At 42.8% G+C, this 25874-nt stretch overlaps 1 protein-coding gene across 2 annotated transcripts in view; it reads right to left on the bottom strand.

The window, feature by feature from the left end:
* LOC126251315 (uncharacterized) overlaps positions 1-18865 on the bottom strand; it is a 136466-nt gene extending 117601 nt beyond the window's left edge. For both annotated transcript variants that reach the window (XM_049951648.1, XM_049951666.1), the window contains exon 1: positions 18678-18865. In XM_049951648.1, the coding sequence (XP_049807605.1) occupies positions 18678-18843 (166 nt within the window). In that variant the 5' untranslated portion in view covers positions 18844-18865. The remainder of the gene's footprint in view (positions 1-18677) is intronic.
* Positions 18866-25874: the final 7009 nt, after the last annotated feature.

Here is a 25874-nt window from a genome sequence, read left to right as displayed (position 1 = left end):
AGAAGGAAGTGGTCCACCTGGAGAGACGCTGGAACTCGAGTACCGAGTAGAGTCGGCCAACACGATTCTTTTTCCCGATTCGATTCCTACGATTCAATCTCACATTGCGAATCGATTCCTACGATTCGTTCACGATTCATTCTAGTCACGATTCTTACGGAATGCAAGAAGTTCTACATCTTACTCACAGATGGCAGGACAGGTCTAAAATTGTCAATGGGGTTAGAATCGAACAGTGTCATGATAAGATATGCCAGAAAGAGTTTATTTACGAGTAAACATGCATATGACGTTGTGATTCTCGATTTATACGTGTAATGCCTTAATTGTTGAAAGGTCACGTTTGATTTGCTTGCATCTATTGTTTTATTTCAGTATGCCAGGAAAGAGGAGTCGATTTGTGCGGAAGGTGGAGCAAAATTACGTGGTATGCCAGGTTGGTTGTGTGGCTTGAACGCACCTAACTACAGACGTCTGTTTTATAGTAACAAAATCTAGCAGTGAGGCAGACGTGGTTTGGCTCATATCATCCTAACAAGGGAACCTCCCCATCGCACCCCCCTCAGATTTGTTTATAAGTTGGCACAGTGTATAGGCCTTGAAAAACTGAACACAGATCAATCGAGAAAACAGGAAGAAGTTGTGTGGAACTATGAAAAAAATAAGCAAAATATATATACTGAGTAGTCCATGCGCAAGATAAGCCACTTCAACGACAGTACGAGCTCAGGAGCGCCGTGGTTAGCGTGAGCAGCTGCGGAGCGAGAGCTCGTTGGTTCAAGTCTTCCCTCGAGAGAAAAGTTTAATTTTTTATTTTCAGACAATTATTATCTGACAAACTCTTATGTTTTCATCACTTTTTGGGAGTGATTATCACATACACAAGAAAACCTAAGTCAGGCAAGGTGGAAGAATCTTTTTACCCATTCGCCAGGTGTGCAAGCTAGGTGGGTCGACAACATATTCCTGTCATGTGATGCACATGCCGTCACCAGTATCGTATAGAATATATCAGACGTGTTTTCCTGTGGAGGAATCGGTTGACCTATGACCTTGCGATCAAATGTTTTCGGTTCCCATTGGAGAGGAACGTCCTTTCGTCTACTAATCGCACGGTTTTCCGGTGCGGTCGCAAAACACAGACACTAAACTTATTACAGTGAACAGAGACGTCAATGAACGAACGGACAGATCATAACTTCGCGAAAATAAAAAAAATTAAAATTTTCACTCGAGGAAAGACTTGAACCAAGGACCCCTTGTTCCGCAGCTGCTCACTCTAACCACGGGACCACTGCGCTCCTGTGCTCACACGGTCCTCAATGTTGCCTATCTTGCCCATGGACTACTCAGTTTGTGTATTTTGCATATTTTTTTCATAGTTCCACACAACTTCTTCCTGTTTTCTCGATTGATCTGTGTTCAGTTTTTCAAGGCCTATCCACTGTGCCAACTTATAACTAAATCTGAGGGGGGTGCGATGGGGAGGTTCCCTTGTAAGTTTTTCTGTACTAAGATGTCTTTCCAAGTCCACATCACCCTTGTAATTCATAACGCAGCTGACAGCCCTCCCACACAGCAAATTTAGCTTAACTTTCATTTCTTCTAAATACAATCGCTGTATACGATTGTATCCTACACTTTAGAAGTATGTCGTCTTCTCACATAAATAGTAGTGGCAGAAGCAAGTTCTCAGACAAATTAAAAGCAAAATACCTATGCTTTGTATTTCGACGAAACAAAAGTTAAGCTAAATTTGCAGTGTGTGAGGGCTGACAGTTGCTTTATTGTGAAATATAAGGTGCTGTTGAATTGGAAAGAGCACGGGAAAACGTAGGATGATACGAATCCGCGCATGTGCACTATATAGGGATAGTAAATGGGAAATGCCTTTACGCTCGTTCCCGTCAGCCACCGCCAATAGTCAGCTTGGTTTTACTTTTCACGATTAATATTATGGCCCACGAACTTAGTTTGTCCGTTCCGAGCTTCCTTTGTTCACACGCATCCTCCACTCGACTGCCATCTGGCGGTCGTAATCATTCGGCACGACTCTGCATGATTCGGAAGTTGCCTTCGAAGCATAGCGTACTAAGAATCGATGAATCCTTGGAACTTGGAATCGTCACGACTCGGAAACACGCAATCGTTCTTAGGATTCTTTTGAACGACGATTCGTCCGTATCACGATTCGATTCTTACGATTCTTTATTTAGAGTCGTTCAAATGAACGACTCATTCACGAATCGCCACAACTCTAGTACCGAGCAGTCGTCAGAGAGGCACTCACAGCAGAAGGCTCATCATTATCTTCGAACCGACGTGTAGCTGGTGCTTCAGTGACCACAAGAACCAGTAATAAGCAGCCCATAAGAAGTCGACTGAGCTCACTGTGCCCCTTGCACCGACTACCATTGACATCTGTACTCCAACGAACTGATTTACACTGGTGTCAGCCACATTCAGACTGGAATATCTTGACTGGAGGTGGAACTGTCTTCAGTGATGAGTCCAAATTCGACATGAGCCTCCATGACCAGCGAAGATGTGTGTAGTGGATAGTGGTGGGATACCGACCTGACTGCCCGAGTGCCAGGAGTGATGGTCTCAGGTGCCATTTCATTCCATAGCAGGACCTCTCAGGTTGTCACCAGCGGCAATCTTATAACACAGCAGAACGTCGACTATATTCCACACCCTGTTTTGTTGGCATTTATGGCAGGCTTCGTGCTTGTCAAATGTTGCCTTGGCCAACAAGCTCGCCAGATCTCTTCCAAACTGAGAAAGTTTCGATCATTATGGGCAGGCCCTCCAAGCAGCCCGGGATTTTGACGATCTAACGGCCCAATTGGACAGAATTTTCTGCGATATCCGTCAAGAGAACATCCAACAAATCAATCAGTGGCAAGGCGAATAACTGCTTGCATGAGGGTGAGAGGTTGAACAATGTGTTTGTACATGGTCAGGATGGTATCAGGAGCTCAGATGGGTATAATAAGAAGTGTTATAGTTCAGAGAAAAATGGGTTGTATTCCCAATAACTACCACTACGGAGTACAATATTCACGGAAACGCTATGGCTGTGGAGTGAACCATTCATTGTTCGGGAAGAGCATTTCGCCCTCAATAGGACGGGCTGGTGGACACGTCCAGAGAGTGATAAAGCCGGCTGACAAGTGGGAGACTCGCTGTTGCGACCGCTACCTCGCCGTCCCTCTTGCGTACCTCACGTGACGGCACCCAGCCCTCCCATTGGCGGATTTGTGGCAGAAATTTGGCGTTTCTCACTCAGCAATACCGAGGTCACGTACAAAATGGGAGCCGATCACAAGTACTGCGGAGTAGTTTATATAACTGCTCACGGCACTGCCTGAGGCTAATTTAAAATGATGGAAGTAAAATACAATAAAAATTTGTACCATTAATGCCCATTACCATGTAAAAGTTATTGACTTGCTCAATTTATGAAGCTCTTTCTCCTGAATAAATCTTTTTTTTAATCATTTCTTTGTCTGCACATGTACGTCACATCTACCGATTTCTGTCACATTTGGATAATTCCTTCGTGGCGCGCAGCTTTTTTTCCTTTTTTTTTTTTGCATTAGAGTGTACATCAGCACTACTGCCACTGAAACTACAGCATCATGAAGCGGAAATCTAGAAATGTCAACATGGCACGAAGTGTTCTACGTCCTTCGACAGGGAAATCGTTAGTAATTGAGCTGACTGTAAGCATGGCGAAAATTTTTGTTGGTTCCCTTGATGCGGAAGCAGAGAGAGTTGCGCCGACATTGGGAGTCCTCAGAGACGACACCGTACACGTCGTCTTTTCAGACAAGTCCCAGCTCTGCCTACAGTTTTGCGACAGACGTATGCAAGTGTGGAGTGGAGGTTGCCGCGCTTTATTCGTCATTGTTATGCGTGCCTAGCACTTCGCGTCATTGTGTAGGGTGCCATTTGGCACATGGAACATAGTCGGCAACTTTGACAGCAGCAGATCTACATCTACATCTACATGGTTACTCTGCAATTCACACTTAAGTGCCTGGCAGAGGGTTCATCGAACCATTTTCATACTACTTCTCTACCATTCCACTCTCGAATGATGCGTGGGAAAAAGGAACACCTAAATCTTTCCGTTCGAGCTCTGATTTCTCTTATTTTATTATGATGATCATTTCTCCCTACGTACGTGGGTGTCAACAAAATATTTAGGCATTCGGAAGAGAAAGAATTTCGTAAATAGATCTCGCCGCAAAAAAACCGCCTTTGTTTCAGTGACTGACACCCGAACTCACGTATCATATCAGTGACACTCTCACCCCTATTGCGCGATAACACGAAACTAGCTACCCTTCTCTGCACTTTTTCGATGTCCTCCGTCAATCCTACCTGGTAAGGATCCCATACCGCACAGCAATATTGCAGCAGAGGACGGACAAGTGTAATGTAGGCTGTCTCTTTAGTACATTAATTGTTAAGACCAGTGGCTGTGCACTGACTTCGGGATATCCGTGATATTACCTTTCAACAAAATAGTGCAGGACTACATGTTACCTGTGCTGTCCCCACCTATTGCGATACAGAGGGTTCGAGTGTTGCTCTGACCATGGCTGTCAGCAGGAACTTGTCTAACGGAAGGCAAAATTCTAAAATGGTCTTTTTTTGGACAACTACTTGGATGAGTTTGAAAACATGTCGGGCCTGAAGCACTAATTTTGACAGACGTATACAAAACTAATTATTTTTCAAACAACCGATAATTATTATTCGCTTACAACTTTTAAGGTAGACTATTTTGTTACCTAAACAGCATGGTGACAGCATTGGTGGGGGTGGTGGGATAACTCATTGGAAAATTCCTGTAGTAGTGGGTGTTAGAGCTACACCTTTTTTAGATTGAAGTCAGCTAATAGGTATTCCTGCTTAAGGGAAGTCTCTCCAACAAAGGAACCACTTTCGACAAAGCTTAGGTATCCGAGTAATGAGGGAATTAGTATATGTCATCAAAATATACAAGGTATTAGAGATAAAGTTAGTGAACTGCTTATAGATGTTGACTCTGAAATTATTGGTATATCTGAAAACTTCTTAAATAAGGAGATAATTCAGAGGCTTCCTCTACCAGGATACAGGTTGGCTGGCAGCTTTTCTAGGAGCTCTTTGCGGCGTGGGGGAGTAGCTATGTATGTGAGAAACAGCATCCCATTTGAGTCAATTGATGTTTCAAAGTACTGCACTGAAAAGGTGTTTGAATGTTGTGCAGGTGTGGTAAAATTTAGTGAAGCTAAACTTCTAACTATTGTTATTTATAGATCCCCAGACTCCGATTTCACACATTTTTGCTCAAGTTAGAGGAGGTTCTTGGTTCACTTTATAGGAAATACAAAACGTTAGTTATATGTGGTTACTTCAATATTAATTGTATAAGTGATTGTGCAAGGAAAATGATGCTGGTAGACCTCCTTAATTCATATAATCTTATGCAAACCGTATTCTTTCCAACGAGAGTGCAAGGGAACAGTAGAACAACCATAGACAACATTTTTGTTCATTCCTCCTTACTAGAAGGGCATTCTGTTAGCAAAAAGGTGAATGGCCTTTCAGATCATGATGCACAAATTTTAACTCTAAAAGATTTTTGTGCTGCAACACATGTTAAATATAGTTACCAACTTTTTAGGAAAGCTGATCCGGTTGCTGTAGAGACCTTTGTAAACCTTATCAAGGAACAAGAGTGGCAAGATGTTTGTAGTGCTGATACAGTAGACGATAAATATAACCCTTTCCTCAAGACTTTTCTCGTGCTCTTTGAAAGTTACTTTCCGTTAGAACGTTCAAAACAGGGCACTAACACAAACAGGCAGCCTAGAGGGATAAGAATATCTTGTAGAACACAGTGGCAATTATATCAAAACGTTAGAAACAATCAAAATCTAAATGCAGCAGCCCATTACAAACAGTGTTGTAAGGTGCTTAAAAATGTTATTAGGAAGGCAAAAAGTATGTGGTATGCAGATAGAATAGCTAAGCCTCAGGATAAAATTAAAACCATGTGGTCAGTCGTAAAGGAAGTGGCTGGTCTGCAGAGACAGGTCGAGGATATAGAATTAGAGCGTAGTGGGAATTTCCGTGTTACTGATAGGTCGCATACATGTACAGTATTTAATAATCACTTTCTGAATATAACAGGTGAACTAAATAGAAACCTAGTCCCTACACGGAATCATATAGCGCTCTTAGAAAAATGTGCTCCGAGACTGTTACCTGAAATGCTCCTCCATTATATTGACAAGAGGAAGATTGAGTTAATAATTAAATCACTAAAGACCATGAACTCTCATGGATATGACGGGGTATCTAGCAGAATACTGTTCTACGTATGTTAGCCCGGCACTTAGCCATATCTGTAACTTTTACTTTAGGAGTGGTCGGTTTCCTGACTGATTAAAGTACTCGGTAGTGAAGCCACTTTATAAAAGGGGAGACAGGGATAATGTTGACAATTTTAGACCTATTTCAATGCCATCGGTGTTTGCTAAAGTTATCGAGAAGGTTGTATATACAAGGTTACTGGAGCATTTAAATTTACATAATGTGCTGTCAAATGTACAATTTGGTTTTAGAAATGCTTTAACAACTGAAAATGCTATATTCTCTTTTCTCTGTGAGGTTTTGGACAGATTAAATAAAAGTTTGCGAACGCTAGGTGTTTTCTTTGATTTAACGAAGGCTTTTGACTGTGTTGACCACAAAATATTACTGCAGAAGTTGGACCATTATGGAGTAAGGGGAGTAGCTTACAATTGGTTCGCCTCTTACTTTAAGAACAGGAAGCAGAATATTGAGAGTGGTAGTGATGCTCCGTCCCAATGGGGCACTGTTAAGTGGGGCGTTCCCCAAGGGTCGGTGCTGGCGCCACTGCTGTTTCTTATTTATATAAATGATATGCCTTCTAGTATTACAGGTGATTAAAAAATATTTCTGTTTGCTGATGACACCAGCTTGGTAGTGAAGGATCTTGTGTGTAACATTGAAACAGTATAAAATGATGTAGTTCATGAAATAAGTTCATGGCTTGTGGAAAATAATTTGATGCTAAATCACAGTACGACTCAGTTTTTACAGTTTCTAACTCACAGTTCAAGAAGAACCGATATTTTGATCAGACAGAATGGGCATATTATAAGCGAGACGGAACAGTTCAAGTTCCTAGGCGTTCGGATAGATAGTAAGCTGTTGTGGAAAGCCTATGATCAGGATCTTGTTCAGAAACTAAATGCTGCTTTATTTACCATTAGAACAGTATCTGAAATAAGTGACAGTTCAACACGAAAAGTAGTCCACTTCGCATATTTTCATACGCTTATGTCATATGGTATTATTTTTTGGGGTAATTCTTCTGATTCAAAAAGGGTATTTTTTGCTCAAAAAACGGGCTGTTCGAGCTATATGTGGTGTAAGTTCGAGAACCTCTTGTCGACCCTATTCAATAGTCTGGGAATTCTGACATTGCCCTCACAGTATATATTTTCTTTAATGTCGTTTGTTGCTAGCAATATTAGCTTATTCCCAAGAGTTAGCAGCTTTTACTCAGTTAATACTAGGCAGAAATCAAATCTGCATGTGGAATGCACTTCCTTGACTCTTGTGCAGAAAGGAGTGCAGTATTCTGCTGCATCCATTTTCAATAAGCTACAACAAGAACTCAAAAATCTTAGCAGTAGCCCAAACACTTTTAAGTCTAAACTGAAGAGTTTCCTCGTGGCTCACTCCTTCTATTCTGTCGAGGAGCTCCTGGAAGAGATGAAAAATTAAGTAAATTCCAGTGTTACATTGTTGATTTTCTTTATTTAAACTTACGACTTGGCGCCTGAATATGTTTCTTACATTTCATTTTATCTGTTTCTACTATCGTGTTATAATGTCATGTATTCACTCGTTCCATGACCAGGAGACTTCACCTTAATTTGGTCCCACGGAACAATAAATAAATGCATATTTCAGCAATGTATGCAGTTGATATTATTGGTGTGAAAGTAGGTCTTACCTTTTTTGTTCAGTGATTCTACAATAATATGATAATGGCCACAGTAACCAATGAGTTATAAAATGCGGGTAGAAAATATTCACGAAGTATTACACTGTCCAGTCACATTAATGCGACCACTTGTCAAAAGACAGAACAACCAACTATTGCAGTGCAGACCACTGCGAGCCATACAGGAACAGTGTTAAAATAAGTTATAAAATGCGGGTAGAAAATATTCACGAAGTATTACACTGTCCTGTCACATTAATGCGACCACTTGTCAAAAGACAGAACAACCAACTATTGCAGTGCAGACCACTGCGAGCCATACAGGAAGAGTGTTAAAATGAGTTATAAAATGCGGGTAGAAAATATTCACGAAGTATTACACTGTCCAGTCACATTAATGCGACCACTTGTCAAAAGACAGAACAACCAACTATTGCAGTGCAGACCACTGCGAGCCATACAGGAAGAGTGTTAAAATGAGTTATAAAATGCGGGTAGCAAATATTCACGAAGTATTACACTGTCCAGTCACATTAATGTGACCACTTGTCAAAAGACAGAAAAACCAACTATTGCAGTGCAGACCACTGCGAGCCATACAGGAAGAGTGTTATTAAGGTTCTGGAAGCTACGCCGACTCCAGTGCTACGGCCAGCTGCTGTAGGTTCCTCGGTTGAGGATCCACGGCGCAAACAGCCCGATCGAGGTGGTCCCACAGATCATCTGTTAGTTTTAAATCCGGGCCAGGGGAGTACGGTAAACTCATCCTGGTGCCCTACGAACCACGCACGTAGACTGTGAACTGTGTGACACGTTGCATTGTCCTGCTGGTAGATGCCAACATGCCGAGGAAAAACAAACTGCATGTAGGGGTGGTGATGGTTTACAAGGATAGATGCATATTTGTACGTTTGCAAGGATCCATTGTGCCTTACAAAATGGTGAGATCACCCAGGGAATGGCACGAAAATACACTACTGCCCATTAAAATTGTTACACCAAGAAGAAATGCAGATAATTAACGGGTATTCATTGGACAAATATGTTATACTAGAACTGACACGTGATTACATTTTCACACAATTTGGGTGCATAGAACCTGAGAAACCAGTACCCAGAACAACCACCTCTTGCCGTAATAACGGCCTTGATACGCCTGGGCATTGAGTCAAAAAGAGCTTGGATGGCGTGTACACGAACAGCTGCCCATGCAGCTTCAACACGGTACCACAGTTCATCAAGAGTAGTGACTGGCGTATTGTGACGAGCCAGTTGCTCGGCCGCCATTGACCAGACGTTTTCAATTAGTGAGAGATCTGGAGAATGTGCTCGTCAGGGCAGCAGTCGAACATTTTCTGTATCCAGAAAGGCCCGTACAGGAGCTGCAACATGCGGTCGTGGATTATCCTGATGAAATGTAGGATTTCGCAGGGATCGAATGAAGGGTAGAGCCACGGGTCGTAACACATCTGAAATGTAATGTCCACTGTTCAAAGTGCCGTCAATGCGAAGAAGAGGTGACCGAGACGTGTAACCAGTGGCACCCTATACCATCACGCCGGGTGATACGCCAGTATGCCGATGACGAATGCTTCCAATGTGCGTTCACTGCGATGTCGCCAAACACGGATGCGACCATCATGATGCTGTAAACAGAACCTGGATTCGTTCGAAAAAATGACGTTTTGCCATTCGTGCACCCAGGTTCGTCGTTGAGTACACCATCGCAGGCGCTCCTGTCTGTGATGCAGCGTCAAGGGCAACCGCAGCCATGATCTCAGAGCTGATAGTCCATGCTGCTGCAAACGTCGTCGAACTGTTCGTGCAGATGGTTGTTGTCTTGCAAACGTCCCCATCTGTTGACTCAGCGATCGAGACGTGGCTGTACGATCCGTTACAGCCATGCGGATAAGATGCCTGTCATGTCGACTGCTAGTGATGCGAGGCCGTTGGAATCCAGCACGGCGCTCCGTATTACCCTCCTGAACCCACCGAAAACCCACCGAAAACCGTAATCGCGTTAGGCTACAATCCGACCTTTATCAAAGTCGGTAACGTGATGGTACGCATTTCTCCTCCTTACACGAGGCATCACAACATCGTTTCACCAGGCAACGCCGGTCAACTGATGTTTGTGTGTGAGAAATCGGTTGGAAAGTTTCCTCATGTCAGCACGTTGTAGGTGTCGCCACCGGCGCCAACATTAGTGTGAATGCTCTGAAAAGCTAATCATTTGCATATCACAGCATCTTCTTCCTGTCGGTTAAATTTCGCGTCTGTAGCATGTCATCTTCGTGGTGTAGAAATTTTAATGGCCAGTAGTGTATTCCCCAAACCATAACGCTCCCCCTCTCCAACCTGGAACCTTCAGAAGGTTGTTGCAGGGTGTTTTCTTTCAGATGTCTCACGCCTTACACAACGACGACCGACTATTTGATGGATCATAAAATGTGATCCATATAAAAAGATCGTCTGTTGGCACTCAGTGGACTTACAGCTGAGGTACTGACGAGCCTTCGTCGACGATGGACAGCAGTCAGCAAGGGTGCGCGAACCAGGCGCCTGCTGGCGTGGCCTCATAGGAACAGCCTTCCCTGAACGGTCGTTCAGGATACGCTGTTGGTAGCCCCTCGTTCATCTAGGCGGTCAGTTGCTCTACAGTTGTAAGTCTATTCGTCTGTGCGTATCTCTGCAGACGTCTTTCATGCCTGTCATCTAGGGCCCGTGGTGAACCAAAGCTGCCTTTGAATAGGGGCATTTTGCCATGCACGGTATAATTTAAGCACGGCGACAAGAGAACAGTTTACAAACTTGGCCGTTTAGGCAATGCTTCTACCTTTCGCCCGAAAGCCAGTGATCCTGTCCTTTTGGACGTCAGGTAAATCGCTTCGTTTCCGCATTACGACTACGATCAACACCGACTCAAAGAAGGCCTCGGCGCTTGTTCGTGACGTCACGTCAGCTAGGCACGGCGAACGCCAGGTCTGTTGCAGGCATACTCATAGTGGTGGTGTCTCCCTCTCTGACACAGGAAAATGTGAAACTATTGGCGGTAGTTGACCAACACACATTGTTCTGAGAGATTTCTGCAATCAATTAATTGCGCAATTCATTACACTTCTTAACAAATAGTGTACTCCTGAACTTAAATTTCCACCTGTTTTAAGGATTGACATACAAAACCAACTTCATGGTTCAGCAGCAACAGAAGTCGTGCTTCTTTATCTTATTTGTAAATCTGAGGAAGTTACGTTTGTACTGGGTTGCTTTTACAAGAAACTGTAAACATATTGGTGCTCTTCTTTAGGTATCTTGGTTGACTATGGGGTGAGGAGCACTGAATGTTAATGAAATACCTTCCGATTGTACACCTTGGGGAAGGGGGTGGGAGACAGAAGAAGAGGCAAAAGAGAGATACTTGTTTTATCAAATAAAATTTTTTTGTCTTATAAAGTTTCTCCTTTCAGTTGCAAGAGGGGGATATTTATCTTTTCTAATGTGCATGTTTAAAAAAGTTTAAGCACAACAGTATTTTCGATGTATGAAGCTATTTTGTTTCTTGTTTAGAATTCCTTTCGTTGAAAAAGACTGTAATCTAATGACTGGCAACAGTTGGACATTTACACATGAAAATTAGTTCACATTTCCAGTGACGATGTCAAACGAAAATGAATAAATAAATAAAAGAAACGAGTTCATTGTAACGGGGATGCGGTAATTTTCGATAACAAAATGGATCAAGTAAATATAGTTACTTGAATGTAAAATTTCCGAAGCTTGCAATGCTACGACGGCATTGTTTTCCGCGCCCCCGGACACTGCTACTGCTGCCATCTGCCGTCTGAGTGATTATTACACGTTCACGTGTAACATAGGCGATGATCACATTAATGTGACTTGACCGTGAATCTCCGTATAGTGCTCTGGAAAAATGACGACTTCTCAGATTGGCCGCGCGGAATAGCCGCGTGGTCTAGTAGGGCTCCTTGCCACGGTACGCGCGGATCCCCCCCCCCCCCCCCCCCGTTGGAGGTTCGAGTCCTCCCTCGGCGTGGGTGAGTGTCTTGTCCGTAGCGAAAGCTAGATTAAGTAGTGTGTACGTCTAGGGACTGATGACCGCAACAGTTTGCTAATGCTCTCCACTTCTGAGATTACTCTGTGCGTGTAGTAACTGGTGCTGTTGTCTTCCCGGTACCTAAAGGAAGCGACACGTAGGCGGCTGTAGTTTAATCCCAGATTCTTCAGTCTCTCGCGGGACACATGACTCGCTTCTTCTGATACTCAAATAAGATAGCGACTATTCATGTTGCTCCTTTTGTAAACATTCGACATTCTCTCTTAGTCCTAGGAGGGCATGCGGAAACTAGTGCCTCCAAATTGTTTTTATTCTGTACGCAATATCGGTTCGGATTTTACGTCTCATGCATATTACTCGGTCGACTTTTCCGCTTCTCTGAAGCAAGTTGCATATCTCTCCCGCTAAAGACCCCCGAAATATAGCGTGTAACAACAGGTGCAGATGTAGACTCTGACTACAACCTATTGGTTATGAACCGTAGATTAAAACTGAAGAAACTGCAGAGAGGTGGGAATTTGAGATGGGACCTGGAGTAAACTGAAAGAACCAGAGGTTGTAGAGTGTTTGAGAGAGAGCAGTAGGGGACGATTGACAGGAACAGGGGAAAGAAATACAGTAGAAGAAGAATGGGTAACTTTGAGGGATGAAATAGTGAAGGCAGCAGAGGATCAAATAGGTAAAAAGACAAGGCCTAGTAGAAATCCTTGGGTAGCAGAAGAGATACTGAATTTAATTGATGAAAGGAGAAAACATAAAAATGCTGTAATTGAAGCAGGCGTAAAGAAATACAAACGTCTCAAAAATGAGGTCGACAGGAAGTGCAAAATGGCTAAGCAGGGATGACTACAGGACAAATGTAAGGCTGTAGAGGCATATATCACTAGGCGTAAGATAGATACTGTGTACAGGAAAATTAAAGAGACCTTTGGAGAAAAGAGAACCACTTGTATGAAGTGGAAACCCAGTTCTAAGCAAAGAAGGGAAAGCAGAAAGGTGGAAGGAGTATATAGAGGATCTATACAAGGGCGATGTATTTGAGGACAATATTATGGAAATGGAAGAGGATGTAGATGAAGATGAAATGGGAGATATGATACTGCGTGAAGAATTTGACAGAGCACTGAAAGACCTAAGTCGAATCAAGGCCCCGGGAGTAGACAACATTCCATTAGAACTACTGATAGCGTTGGGAGTTCCAGCCCTGACAAAACTCTACCATCTGGTGAGCAATATGTATGATACAGGCGAAATACCCTCTGACTTCAAGAAGAATATAACAGTTCCATTCCCAAAGAAAGCAGGTGTTGACAGATGTGAAAATTACCGAACTATCAGTTTAATAAGCCACGGCTGCAAAATACTAACACGAATTCTTTACAGAAGAATGGAAAAACTGGTAGAAGCCGACCTCGGGGAAGATCAGTTTGGATTCCGTAGAAAGTTTGGGACACGTGAGGCATTACTGACCCTTACGACTTACCTTAGATGAAGCAATTGTAGACTTAGAGAAAGCTTTTGGCAATGTTGACTGGAATACTCTCTATCAAATTCTGAACGTGGCAAGGGTCAAGTGCAGGGAGAGAAAGGCTATTTACAAATTGTACAGAAACCAGATGGCAGTTATAAGAGTCGAGGGGCAGTGCAGGGAGAGAAAGGCTGTTTACAATTTGCACAGAAACCAGATGACAGTTAGAAGAGTCGAGAGGTATGCAAGGGAAGCAGTGGTTAAGAAGAGAGTGAAACAGGGTTGTAGCCTATCCCCGATCTTATTCAATCAGTATATTGTGCAATTGTGCAAGCAGTAAAGGAAATAAAAGAAAAATTTGGACTAGGAATTAAAATCCAAATAAAATCTTTGAGGTTTGCCGACGACATCGTTATTCTGTCAGAGATAGCAAAGTACCTGGAAGAACAGTTGAACTGAATGGACAGTGTCTTGCATAAGATGAATATCAACAAAAGCAAAACAAGGATAATGGAATGTAGTCTAATTAAATCAGGTGATGCTGAGGAAATTAGAGTAGGAAATGAGACACTTTAAGTAGTAGATGAGGTTTGCTGTTTGGGGAGCAAAGTAACTGATGATGGTCGAAGTAGAGAGGATATAAAATGGCAAGAAAAGCGTTTCTGAAGAAGAGAAATTTGTTAACATCGAGTATAGATTTAAGTGTCAAGAAGTCTTTTCCAAAAGTATTTGTATGGAGTGTAGCCATGTATGAATGTGGAACATGGGTGATAAATAGTTTAGACAAGAAGAGAATATAAGCTTTCGAAATATGGTGCTACAGAAGAATGCTGAAGATTAGATGGAAAAAAGGTAATATCGGTGTAAAAAAACAGACGCTTAGATGAGGTTATATGATAGTAATATACATATTTAATTTGTAAATGGAAAAAATTTACGCTCCTAACTACCACTAAGATCCGCATGGATTGTGTCTAGGGTCCGAATGACTCACTTGCACTGCTCCATAACCTGCTAGTAATTTCGTACGACATCGTACTTCCTCGTATACTGTCGCGAGAATCTGTCCCATTAGTTGTTTCTGAAAGTTGAAATTTACTGGATTGGAATAATGTCACAATTATGGCCAATAATTGAGAGATTTTCCCTATAACAAAAATGAATCATTATTATTAATATTCATAATTACAGTTATGACAGTATGGCGCCTCTTCTGCTAGTAGTCCCCGATCTAAATGACTGGCAGCAACATGTGTTCTCAGGTAGCGAGACGCACCTCCCACAACTGACCTGCTGTAAGGATCATTCTGTACGGTTCGGTACGTAAACTGCTGACGTTCTCTAGCCGCGGGGACACACTCCCTCTACAGCCTCGTAGCTCTTTAGCCGGCCGAAGTGGCCGTGCGGTTAAAGGCGCTGCAGTCTGGAACCGCAAGACCGCTACGGTCGCAGGTTCGAATCCTGCCTCGGGCATGGATGTTTGTGATGTCCTTAGGTTAGTTAGGTTTAACTAGTTCTAAGTTCTAGGGGACTAATGACCTCAGCAGTTGAGTCCCATAGTGCTCAGAGCCATTTTCGTAGCTCTTTAAGCTGCTACTCGAGGAAATACAGGGCGCTTGAATATGCATATAGCGACAGCAGATGGCTATAACTGTTTATTGCGTAGCGCTACGTTGATAAGAACTGCACAATAAGAACCGCACAATAACGCTGTGTTCGGTGTGGGGCGGCGGTGGGGTGAGTGGACTGCTGTAGCCTGTTGTGGGGTTGTGCACCACTGAGGGCTACGGCGCGGACGAAGCCTCTCCGTCGTTTCTAGGTCCCCAGTTCAATACAATACAATACAATGTTGTCCATACGGAACTCTGTGCGATGGTCAAACAACAATATGTTTCTACGATTCTCCTGCGTGAATAATTTTTGGACACGATAATTAAAACTTCTGCTTTCGTTTTGCTATCTTCTATTACCACACCAGACAGATCAACTTATGAGTGGACTTAGGCTTTAGACTCGCTTAGCGATTTTACGTATGACCAGAATTTTCTCGAGATCTCGGCTAGATCCCAGTACGTTGTCCTCGATGGTGAGTGTTCATAGGAGGTGAGGGTATCATCTGGAGTGCCCCAGGGAAGTGTGGTAGGTCCGCTGTTGTTTTCCATCTACATAAATGATCTTTTGGATAGGGTGGATAGCAATGTGCGGCTGTTTGCTGATGATGCTGTGGTGTACGGGGTCATCGTTGAGTGACTGTAGGAGGATACAAGATGACTTGGACAGGATTTGTGACTGGTGTAAAGAATGGCAGCTAACTCTAAATATAGATAAATGTAAATTAATGCAGATGAATAGGAAAAAGAAGCCCGTAATGTTTGAATACTCCATTAGTAGTGTGGCGCTTGACACAGTCACGTCGAATAAATATTTGGTGTAACATTGCAGAACGATATGAAGTGGGACAAGCGTGTAATGGCAGTTGTGGGGAAGGCGGATACTCGTCTTCGGTTCATTGGTAGAATTTTGGAAAGATGTGGTTCATCTGTAAAGGAGACAGCTTATAAAACACTAATACGACCTATTCTTGAGTACTGCTCGAGCGTTTGGGATCCCTATCAGGTCGGATTGACGGAGGACATAGAAGCAGTTCAGAGGTGGGCTGCTGGATTTGTTACTGGTAGGTTTGATCATCACGCGAGTGTTACGGAAATGCTTCAGGAACTCGGGTGAGAGTCTCTGGAGGAAAGGAGGCGTTCTTTTCGTGAATCGCTACTGAGGAAATTTAGAGAACCAGCATTTGAGGCTGACTGCAGTACAATTTTACTGCCGCCAACTGATATTTCGCGGAAAGACCACAAAGATAAGATAAGAGAGATTACGGCTCGTACAGAGGCATATAGGCAGTCATTTTTCCCTCGTTCTGTTTGGGAGTGGAACAGGGAGAGAAGATGCTAGTTGTGGTACGAGGTACCCTCCGCCACGCACCGTACGGTGGATTGCGGAGTATGTATGTAGATGTAGATGTAGATTTCTTGCTAAGGCAAACCGGTAGTAGTTGTACGCTTCGCGCATAATTCTTCTTCCAGGCGCACGAAACTCTTCCAACATTTGCCTGTCGTCATTCAAGTGTTCTGCAACGAGAGTGCAACAGTTTTCGCTTCCAAGGCATTTTCCGAATTTCGTTTTTGAACCACGATGGGTCTTTTCTGTCCTTAATCCACAAACTTGTCCAGGGCATGATTTGCAGTTTGTTTAAACTGTGGCCCTAATTCCTCGATGTGCATCATACTGGAACTAAATGAAATCAATTGATTGCCGAAGTGAGATGCTAACAACTGCTTATCTACCCTTTCTAGCCGAAACACTCTCCTAGCCTTCATGACTGATTTATTACCTTTCGTAACTATAGTTGCTATAATGTCATCATGATCGCTAAAACCCGTTTTTGTACTGACATTGTCGATAAGATCTGACCTGTTTGTAGCTACAAAGTCTACGATATTGCAGTTGCGTGTGAGCTGCCGAGCTAGCTGCTCAAGACAGTTTCAAGAAAACGTGTTTAAAAGTATTTCGCACGACTGTCTGCCTGTGCCCTCTACAATGAGTCCATAGACATTCCAGTCTATACCTGACTGGTTAAAGCCGCTAGTATTTCGTCATCTGGGTATTTACGCGCTACTGACTGTAGACGCTCTTTGAATGACTCTAGAACTGTCACAGCGAAATCGGGTGGCAGGTAAAAACATCCGGCAATTAACTTGGTTTCACCTACATCTGTTATACGTAACCAGATGACTTCACTGTCGCACTCCACTTCGACCTCAATAGAGACAATAGTTTTGTCAACAGCAATGAACTTTCCCCTACCTATGCTCTCTAACTTCCTAATCTCTCTTTCCGATATACGTTCCACGTGACGTTAAATATCTCATTGCTCTCTAGTTCAGGTTTCAGCCAGCTCTCGGTCTCAAAAAATAATTTGAGCTTGAGGACTTTCCTGGAGGGCAGTAAATTTTGGAACTTTGTTAGCAGTACTTCGAACGTTCACTGACAACATTTTTATAGTCGAATGTCTTTACTCTAAACAATGTCCGACTTGGTTCAAAACGGTTCAAATGGCTCTGAGCACTATGGGACTTAACAGCTATGGTCATCAGTCCCCTAGAACTTAGAACTACTTAATCCTAACTAACCTAAGGACATCACACAACACCCAGTCATCACGAGGCAGAGAAAATCCCTGACCCCGACGGGAATCGAACCCGGGAACCCGGGCGTGCCGACTTGCCTTGCTGCGTATCGACTGGTGAGTGTTCATCAGAGTACCTCAAACTACCGTCTAACCTAAATAACCATCATGTTCCCTCCATAGTAACCATGGTCGCTATGATGACGTCATGATCACTAATACCCGTCTCTGTACCGACGCCATCGATAAGTTCTCGCCTGTTGTAACTACAAGGTCTAAGATATTTCCATTGCGTATGGGCTGCCGAACTAGCTGCTCAGGACAGTCATCGGAATACATGCTCAAAAGTACTTCGCAAGACTGTCTGTCTGTACCCTATTCAAGGAATCCACTGACGTACCTGTCGCTACGAATTAAACGGTCACAACCCTTTCTCTACGCTACATTCATTTCGAGTTGGCCTGTATCGTAATCTCTCAATCTCTGTAACTATCTAAAGAAATATTATTATAGAAAATACATAAAGGGTATGATTATGACAATGTGCGCCACAACTTCCCCACGAACATGTTTTGTTATTGTAGAAACTGTCCACCAAATTTTGCAACGCCCGGGAAACGTTTTGGGCTCAGTGAAAACGTTTTGACAGGTGAGGATGCGTAACTTTCAGACTTTCCAAATCATCACAATGGTTTCTCACTGGAAGAAGGTTCGACAAAGTTGAGTGACCTGAAAGGTTGTAAATGAAGCGCAGTTTCCCCCCTATAAACAAATGCTTCACTGTCAGCCTCAGAACGTTTCAACTTACTTCATAACACTGTATGCAAGACAAGCTGCCTCTGCAGTAGTCCAAAACTGCGCGGTGGGTAACGTCATATCTATCCACACTGTACGAAAAAGTACTTACTTCGGTATACCTGCATACAGTAGGTCCACGACATCTGTGTTTCGCCGGGACTGAGTCTGCGTTGGTTGAGGTCACCCAAGATGTGCTTGCAGACACAATCGAACAACACGGTGTCGTTCGCTGCCAGAAAAACCAGCAACGAAGCTGCTACACCCCCTGGATGCATCGTCAGTTGTTCAGCCTGAGATGGAAACACACGCAATGCGCTCCGCTGGGAGCATGGGCTCAGTATATCTATAGGCGTAGCGGAAGTCTTTCCGCTGGGTGATTAAACCACAGGAAGTATGACGCCTCTCGCCCAGATCACAGCCTATTTCTTTTTTGCTGTGCGAGTTACCAGATACCAACACATTATCGTCACAAAAAATGTTCATTCGATTTATGCGTGCGTCTGTTACTTGCTTTTTAGGATGACAGCGAGTTCCACTAACAGATTTGTAGGTGTCCAGAAGTGATGAACACAAAAATCGCCAGGGCTTTCCTTCATTAGTTAGTTATCGTGGACTGAGAGAGATGGTAGATATCTGTAGCAAAAATAAATTTGCTGATCACAATGACTGATGATGGACATACAGAATGAGAATTGCTGCTATCCTAGCTCAAAAAGGCGAATATCTGCTGGGCAATGTTAGGGTTGTAAAAGAAAGGAACTAGCTTTTCAACTTAACTAGCAGCTTCAAAGACATTTAAATCAAACCTTCTTAACATATTCACGCTTTTTTACTAGTTGGTATTAGTACCCATGTCATGTGACATAATGCAAAGCAACGTGATGCATGATGTCATGTCGTATAACATGAAACATGCCATCATGTCTTCCAACATGGCGTTTGTCATGTCATGCAGTATGACACAACGTGCCATTTAAGTGTAAAATGCATGCATTCCCACTCAGGGATAGTTCCAATTACAGATGCAGCATACACTTGAATCAAACCATCTTGACGTATTCACGCTTTTTTACTAGTTGGTATTAGTACCCATGTCATGTGACATAATGCACGTACTTCTCAAGCGTTACTGAAAAAATCGCAAGAAAATTTCGGTCCTCAAATATATATCTGTGCGTGGCCATTTTAACCATGAAGGGGATACAGCCAAGTGATGCTGGCACGGTAGCTCAGCGTGTTGCCCTCTGTAATAAAAAAAACTGAGTCAATCGATCAAGGACGAACTTAAACGGGTGCCAGCACGGTAGCTCAGCGTGCACGGTCAGAGAGCCGGTTGGTCTCTGTAATAAAAAAACTGAGTGGAAGGATCAACCACCGAACTTGAACAGGATGTCTTGCGACGTCCGCAACGACCAAACACAACAATCAATATCGAACAAAATGAAAAAAAAGCGTGTTCCGTCAGAGCCTTAGCTTACCTTTATAATAAAAAAACCGAGCGAACGGATGAACAAACAAACTGAGTGGGTGTAATCAGATGTCCGCCCTGAACGAATTCAGCGTACAATACAGAAGAAAATGGTTTAAAAAAAAATGGTTGACGTTAAAGCCGCTTGATCGCTGGACCGAGTTCCATTCGTCAGTTTTTTTTTTTCAACACAGTCATTTTCTTTACTATTTATATTACAATTGATATAATGGAATAAATACGTATAATCGAATGAACTTTTATTAAATTTACAATGTTATTTGGCAGTCTACTAATTTTTATTATCACAAATAATATAATATTCATAACTATCGACTAGTAAACGACCAAACGCATAAAGTGATACTGAAAATGTATGCTTGTCCGTCTCTTCAAAACTGTTCGTATTTAATCGAAAGACAACAAGAAATTGCTTCTCGGAAGACGCTATTAAAATACACTTGATACTGCATAACCAATTATCAGCACCGATTTTTAAAGAAATACTGCGTTATGCATGGTTTGCTTCCAAACTATCGCCTGGAAGAGAGCTTTTTGAAAATGTTAACGAGGTTTGTTTTTCCACGGAAAACGTCAAGAGGCCTTGCGTATGCGGAAACATAGCGTTTATTCAATGCAGCTGGTGCCGTTTAACTTTATGTTTTCCATGTTTTTACGAAAAATACCATCCTGCAACTTGTACTCGTAATCTCGAAAGTGACGATTAATTGTACATCTTTAGAAAGTCGTCTGTGCCGGTCAAAACGTGGAGGTAACAAGTCGTTTCGGGCTCCTTCCGGGTATAAGGGATTTCTCAAATCACGGACAAGCATACCTTTTTATTACAGATGAACGCCCCCCCCCCCCCCCACACGCTGGAATACTTCCTATTATAGATTCATACCACTCCTAGAAGCATCCCTCATCATACATGTAAGAGAAGGTGGGTTTGAGGAAGAAATGGTCTCCTCGTGGAAAAAATCAATCTCCCCACCCAGAAATTAAAAAAAAAAAAAATGTTGTATCGTCCCTTCAGGAACAAATCCACCCGTCGAAGTTTTATTGCTATCACAAAAACGTTTTTAGCTATTACCTGTATATTCTTCAGCCATATGATCATATGATCATTTATATTGTTTACTATTGGCTGGCGAATCTTCTGGATTTTGGATATAGAATCAGGGACTGTAACCTTTGCTCCTGTGCCAACACCTTGCAGCTAAGAGAGCTCGTTGCGCTGGGGAAGTAGGGTTAATAGTACAAAGGCGCGAATACCTCAAGATATTTTGATTTAAACGTGTTTGGGGCTGCCAGATAAGCCGAAAAGCTAGTTCCTTCTTTTTTATTCGACTTTTTTGTGCTTCGATGGAGCATTTTTCGTTCTGGTCTCTAGCTTTTACTCTACCACAAATTTGATGTTAGACTGTGGAGTATAGGCTTTACTGTTATCTTTCCCATCGTGTTGCTTATATCGTGGCAACGAAAAAAAGCTTTCACAAAACAACAAGACGACCATTAATTATATTTATTTGTCTACCTACTTAAAAAATTTCAACCTATTGGAATAAGTTTGAAACACAGAAGTGGTGCGCGTGAAGAAGCTCACAAGAAAAGTGTTTTTTTTACAAGTAAAATCCGAATGAAGCTAGACTATTTTAGTGAGTTTTCAGTTTTGTTGTGAGAATCCATTTTTATTTATTTGGTTTCCTTTAAACCGTTTCCACGCGTCCAGTCCACGTAAAAACGGATGTTACGTGCTATATTTAGCTCGACTTTAAACCACCGTATCTCGACAACGGATAAAGGTTATTGGATATAAAAATTCAGTTTTGACTTTATCCATTTATCTACCTTCTTGCAAAGTTTGGACCGATTCGTACACGTTTAAAGTTCAGAAGTAGCGCGCTTCAGAAACCTCCTAGAAAAATGTATTTTTTGCACGTAAATCCTAACGATGAAAGAGTTTTTTTCAAACGGTCAGAAATTTTCTTACACCAAGGTCCGATACTCCGGTGGACATCAGTCCGGAGTTATTTATGGGTGACAGTTTTTGCACGTAAAATCGAACGAGAGTGTCTGTTTTTCCATGTAAAATCCGAACGCCGCATATACCGATGGTGCCATTAGCGGGGCATTAATTTCGGCCCACTTAAAATCTTTTGCAAACGGAATTAAACGATTCGCACAGTTTGCCTAGGAGTCAGCTGCAGTTCATCGTTCAAACCTTGCTAAATATACAGCAACATAGCTACAGTAGGACATATGTTCGAATGGCTGTACAAATGGCTGCTGGTACGGGCTGAATCAAAAACTTTTTTCTTCGTGTTCCTAACACAAATAGGAACCGAGCACCAACATCCCATCCTCCTTCCGACAACTACAATTCTGCGCGCCCTTTTCAGATATAGCGTTTCCGCTGTAACTGATGAGCAATGACATTGGGACTAGAGTCCTTCATGACCGAGTAAGCGAGCAAAATGGTTCAAATGGCTCTGAGCACTATGGGACTTAACATCTGTGGTCATCAGTCCCCTAGAACTTAGAACTACTTAAACCTAACTAACCTAAGGACATCACACACATCCATGCCCGAGGTAGGATTCGAACCTGCGACCGTAGCAGTCGCGCGGTTCCGGACTGAGCGCCTAGAACCGCATGATCACCGCGGCCGGCTAAGCGAGCACAAAATACGAGATGGGGCGAGCACACCCTAACTGGATAGGCTGCCCGCACTAGTTCTTGTGACCGAGCATAGAAGGCGTGACCGAATACGTAGCACGTAACGTCAAACACATTACACGTGTCATTATCTGTGTGAGACTGCAGCCAGTACGGGCTTCTCATTTGTGGTGTGTCTATCTCTGTAATCATGCAACGCGAGGAAGCCAGTGCAGTAAGACCTAAGATTCAAACCAATGTTTACACATTGAAGGAACGGGAAGGTCTAAAAAGCCAAGAATGGAGTACATTTCTGTTGGCTGTAGACGAAAACAGTGCGTCTACTGGGAACGTATCGTGCATAAACTGCTCCACATTATTGTGTTTCCAGTCGGGAACAACTCATTTAAAGAAACACGGTTGCAGGAAACCTCACAGAGGTACAGCTCCTTCAGGGATACCGGCAGCAATAAATAAGTGTATTACAGCAAAGTGTGTTGCAATGTGTGCTAAAGATATGAGACCTTTCAATGCTGTTTCCGGTGAAGGTTTCAGAGAACTAGGCCAAGAATTAATACATCTAGGTTTGCATTATGTAGAAGTTAACGTGGCAGATGTCATGCCACATCCCTCTACTATAAGCAGACATGTCAAAGAACAAGCTGATGCAATGCGAAACAGCATAATGGCTTCTGTTATTGTGGGAGTTATTAATAAAGCAAGTGCTGCGACATTTGATATGTGGACTGATTTGCATAATCAGGTGCACTATTTGACGCTTACAACACATTACATTAACACAGATTGGTCTCTTGTGAACAATGTTTATTTTACAACAAAATTTCCTGACGTTAAGAAGACAGGAATAAATATTATGAAAGAAATTGAAGAGAGGATAGCTGATTGGGACATTTCGCCGCACATGTTGCACAGTTTTGTTTTTATCTCCGACCGGGTTCCCAACGTAGTAAAGGCTTTGAAAAATCACGAAAGGATTCCTTGTGCTGCTCACTGTATAAACACAGCACTTAGCCATACTTTCGATGAAGATAACTTCGTGTTAAATCATGCCCCGAACATCGCACAAATATAAATACTGCAAAATGCATTGTAAGGTACATTAAGAAAAGTGGCCTCTGCTCGTCTTTGAAATCGTCGTTGAAACAAGAGTTCTGCACACGCTGGAGAGCTTGTACACTATGCTGGAATCCTTACACACTCAGTATAACGAAGTTGCTGCTTTTCTGACGGAAAAGGACTCCGTTTACAGATTGCAAGGATATGATAATGAGCTTGCAGGATAAATTGCGCATTTTCTGAGACCATTTAAAGAGGCCACAGATGAATTAGAAAGTGAAAAAGAAGCGACAATCCAGTTAGTTCTTCTTTGGTTTCACAAACTGCAACAAATTTGCAGTATCAATGACACTGACTGTCAGGTGAGTAATTACTGCTGTTAAAAGCACTGTTTCATTATGATATGCGATGGATTTGTAATTAACTAGCGTAATTGATATGTATTAACAGATATGTATTTTTTGACAGGAGGTACAAAGGATTAAAAATCGAGCCTTGACTTTCGTTTGTGAGAAGACTGTGATCACTTCCAGACATAAAATTGCTACGTCTTCTATCCGCGATTGTATTGAAATATCATTTTACTTACCAAGTGCTTTATGAATTTAGCTGTGTCACGCACTCGTTCTTGGAAACGTTACTTTTGTATTAAAAGAGAGAGAGAGAGACAGAGATAAATACATTGTGTGTTTGTGTGTGTGTGTGAGACAGAGAGGCGTTGTGTTTGTACAGTACAGTACAGTGCAGCGAGCCGGGGCGAGGCGAGGTGAGGTGAGACGTCAGCGGTGACCGGTCATGCTCGGTTATCCGCGTGTCCGGAATCCGGACACAGACATGGGGCGAGTACGTGACTGAGCCGAGTCGTGTGAGGCCGGACACAAGCGGCTCGGTCCCCCCGTCAACAGGCGAGCAGTGACCGGTCAAACACTGAGCGTTGCAGCACTCTAATTGGGACCATTGCCCACAGTGAGACTGAATTCCATCAGGTAGTGTGGTGGGCACGTGACGCTGAAAGTGTAGTGATGTAACGAGATGACATCAGTTTGCAAGAAAACTGCAATCTTGGATCGATCGTTGAGCGCACGACGAAGCCGTAACGGTTGTGGCGCCGTGGAGGCGGAGAGTGGGGGAGGGGTAGGGGAGTTTCTTTCCAGCCAGAGAAAGCTGTACCACCAGTCCAGCCTATTTCAGCTACGATGAGGATTTTTCCCCCTTCAACGAGCTGTAACAGAACGAGCGTCACACTGTCCCCCCCTCCCTCCTTCACATCATCCTCGATCATGATGATGATGACGATGATGACTTAATGGCGGATGTACTGTTTCTTCTGTGTGGACTTGGGTTTTTAAAAAAGAAGTGTAAAGTAAATAGTACGACAGATTTTATAAATAATCGGCAAGTACACCAAAGAAGAAGAGATAGAACTACAATGGACATGTTATTCCATAGACTCTTGCGCTTCTATGCGTGAGCTATCTTACCTTTGTCATTCGCCTATCTTATCTGCTTGGATTCGGACCTAAGAGGACGTTCTTGTGTTAAGCTCATCTTGCTGTAGCCTACCAGCTGATAATGTACGTTGTACTTAAAACCCGAAAAACATATTTTGTCAAAAGAATTTGTGTATGTGGTCACTCTATAGTGAATCTGATACCTTTATTGTCTTAAGTAGATATGGGCCTTAACAAAGAATTTTCATTGTTAGGCGCCATATTAGAAAAATCTTTAACATTTTTCTTTTAGCTCATCTACGAGACGTGTCGTCGGTTAGGACAATTAACTTTCTTTCAGATCCCACGAGACCGGAGGCAGCTACCAATAGTTTAACAAAAAAAAAAAAAAATGGTTCAAATGGCTCTGAGCACTATGGGACTCAACATCTGTGGTCATCAGTCCCCTAGAACTTAGAACTACTTACACCTAACTAACCTAAGGACATCACACACATCCATGCCCCAGGCAGGATTCGAACCTGCGACCGTAGCGGTCACGCGGTTCCAGACTGACGCGCCTAGAACCGCACGGCCACACCGGCCGGCTATAGTTTAACAATTTTATTTACAGATTGTCTTTATATCACGAGATAGCATCCCAGGCAGAACA

Source organism: Schistocerca nitens, chromosome 1, assembly GCF_023898315.1.
Source record: "Schistocerca nitens isolate TAMUIC-IGC-003100 chromosome 1, iqSchNite1.1, whole genome shotgun sequence".
Lineage (NCBI taxonomy): Eukaryota > Metazoa > Arthropoda > Insecta > Orthoptera > Acrididae > Schistocerca > Schistocerca nitens.
Note: the sequence above shows the minus strand (reverse complement) of the source record. Positions and strands in the feature narration are given on the sequence as shown.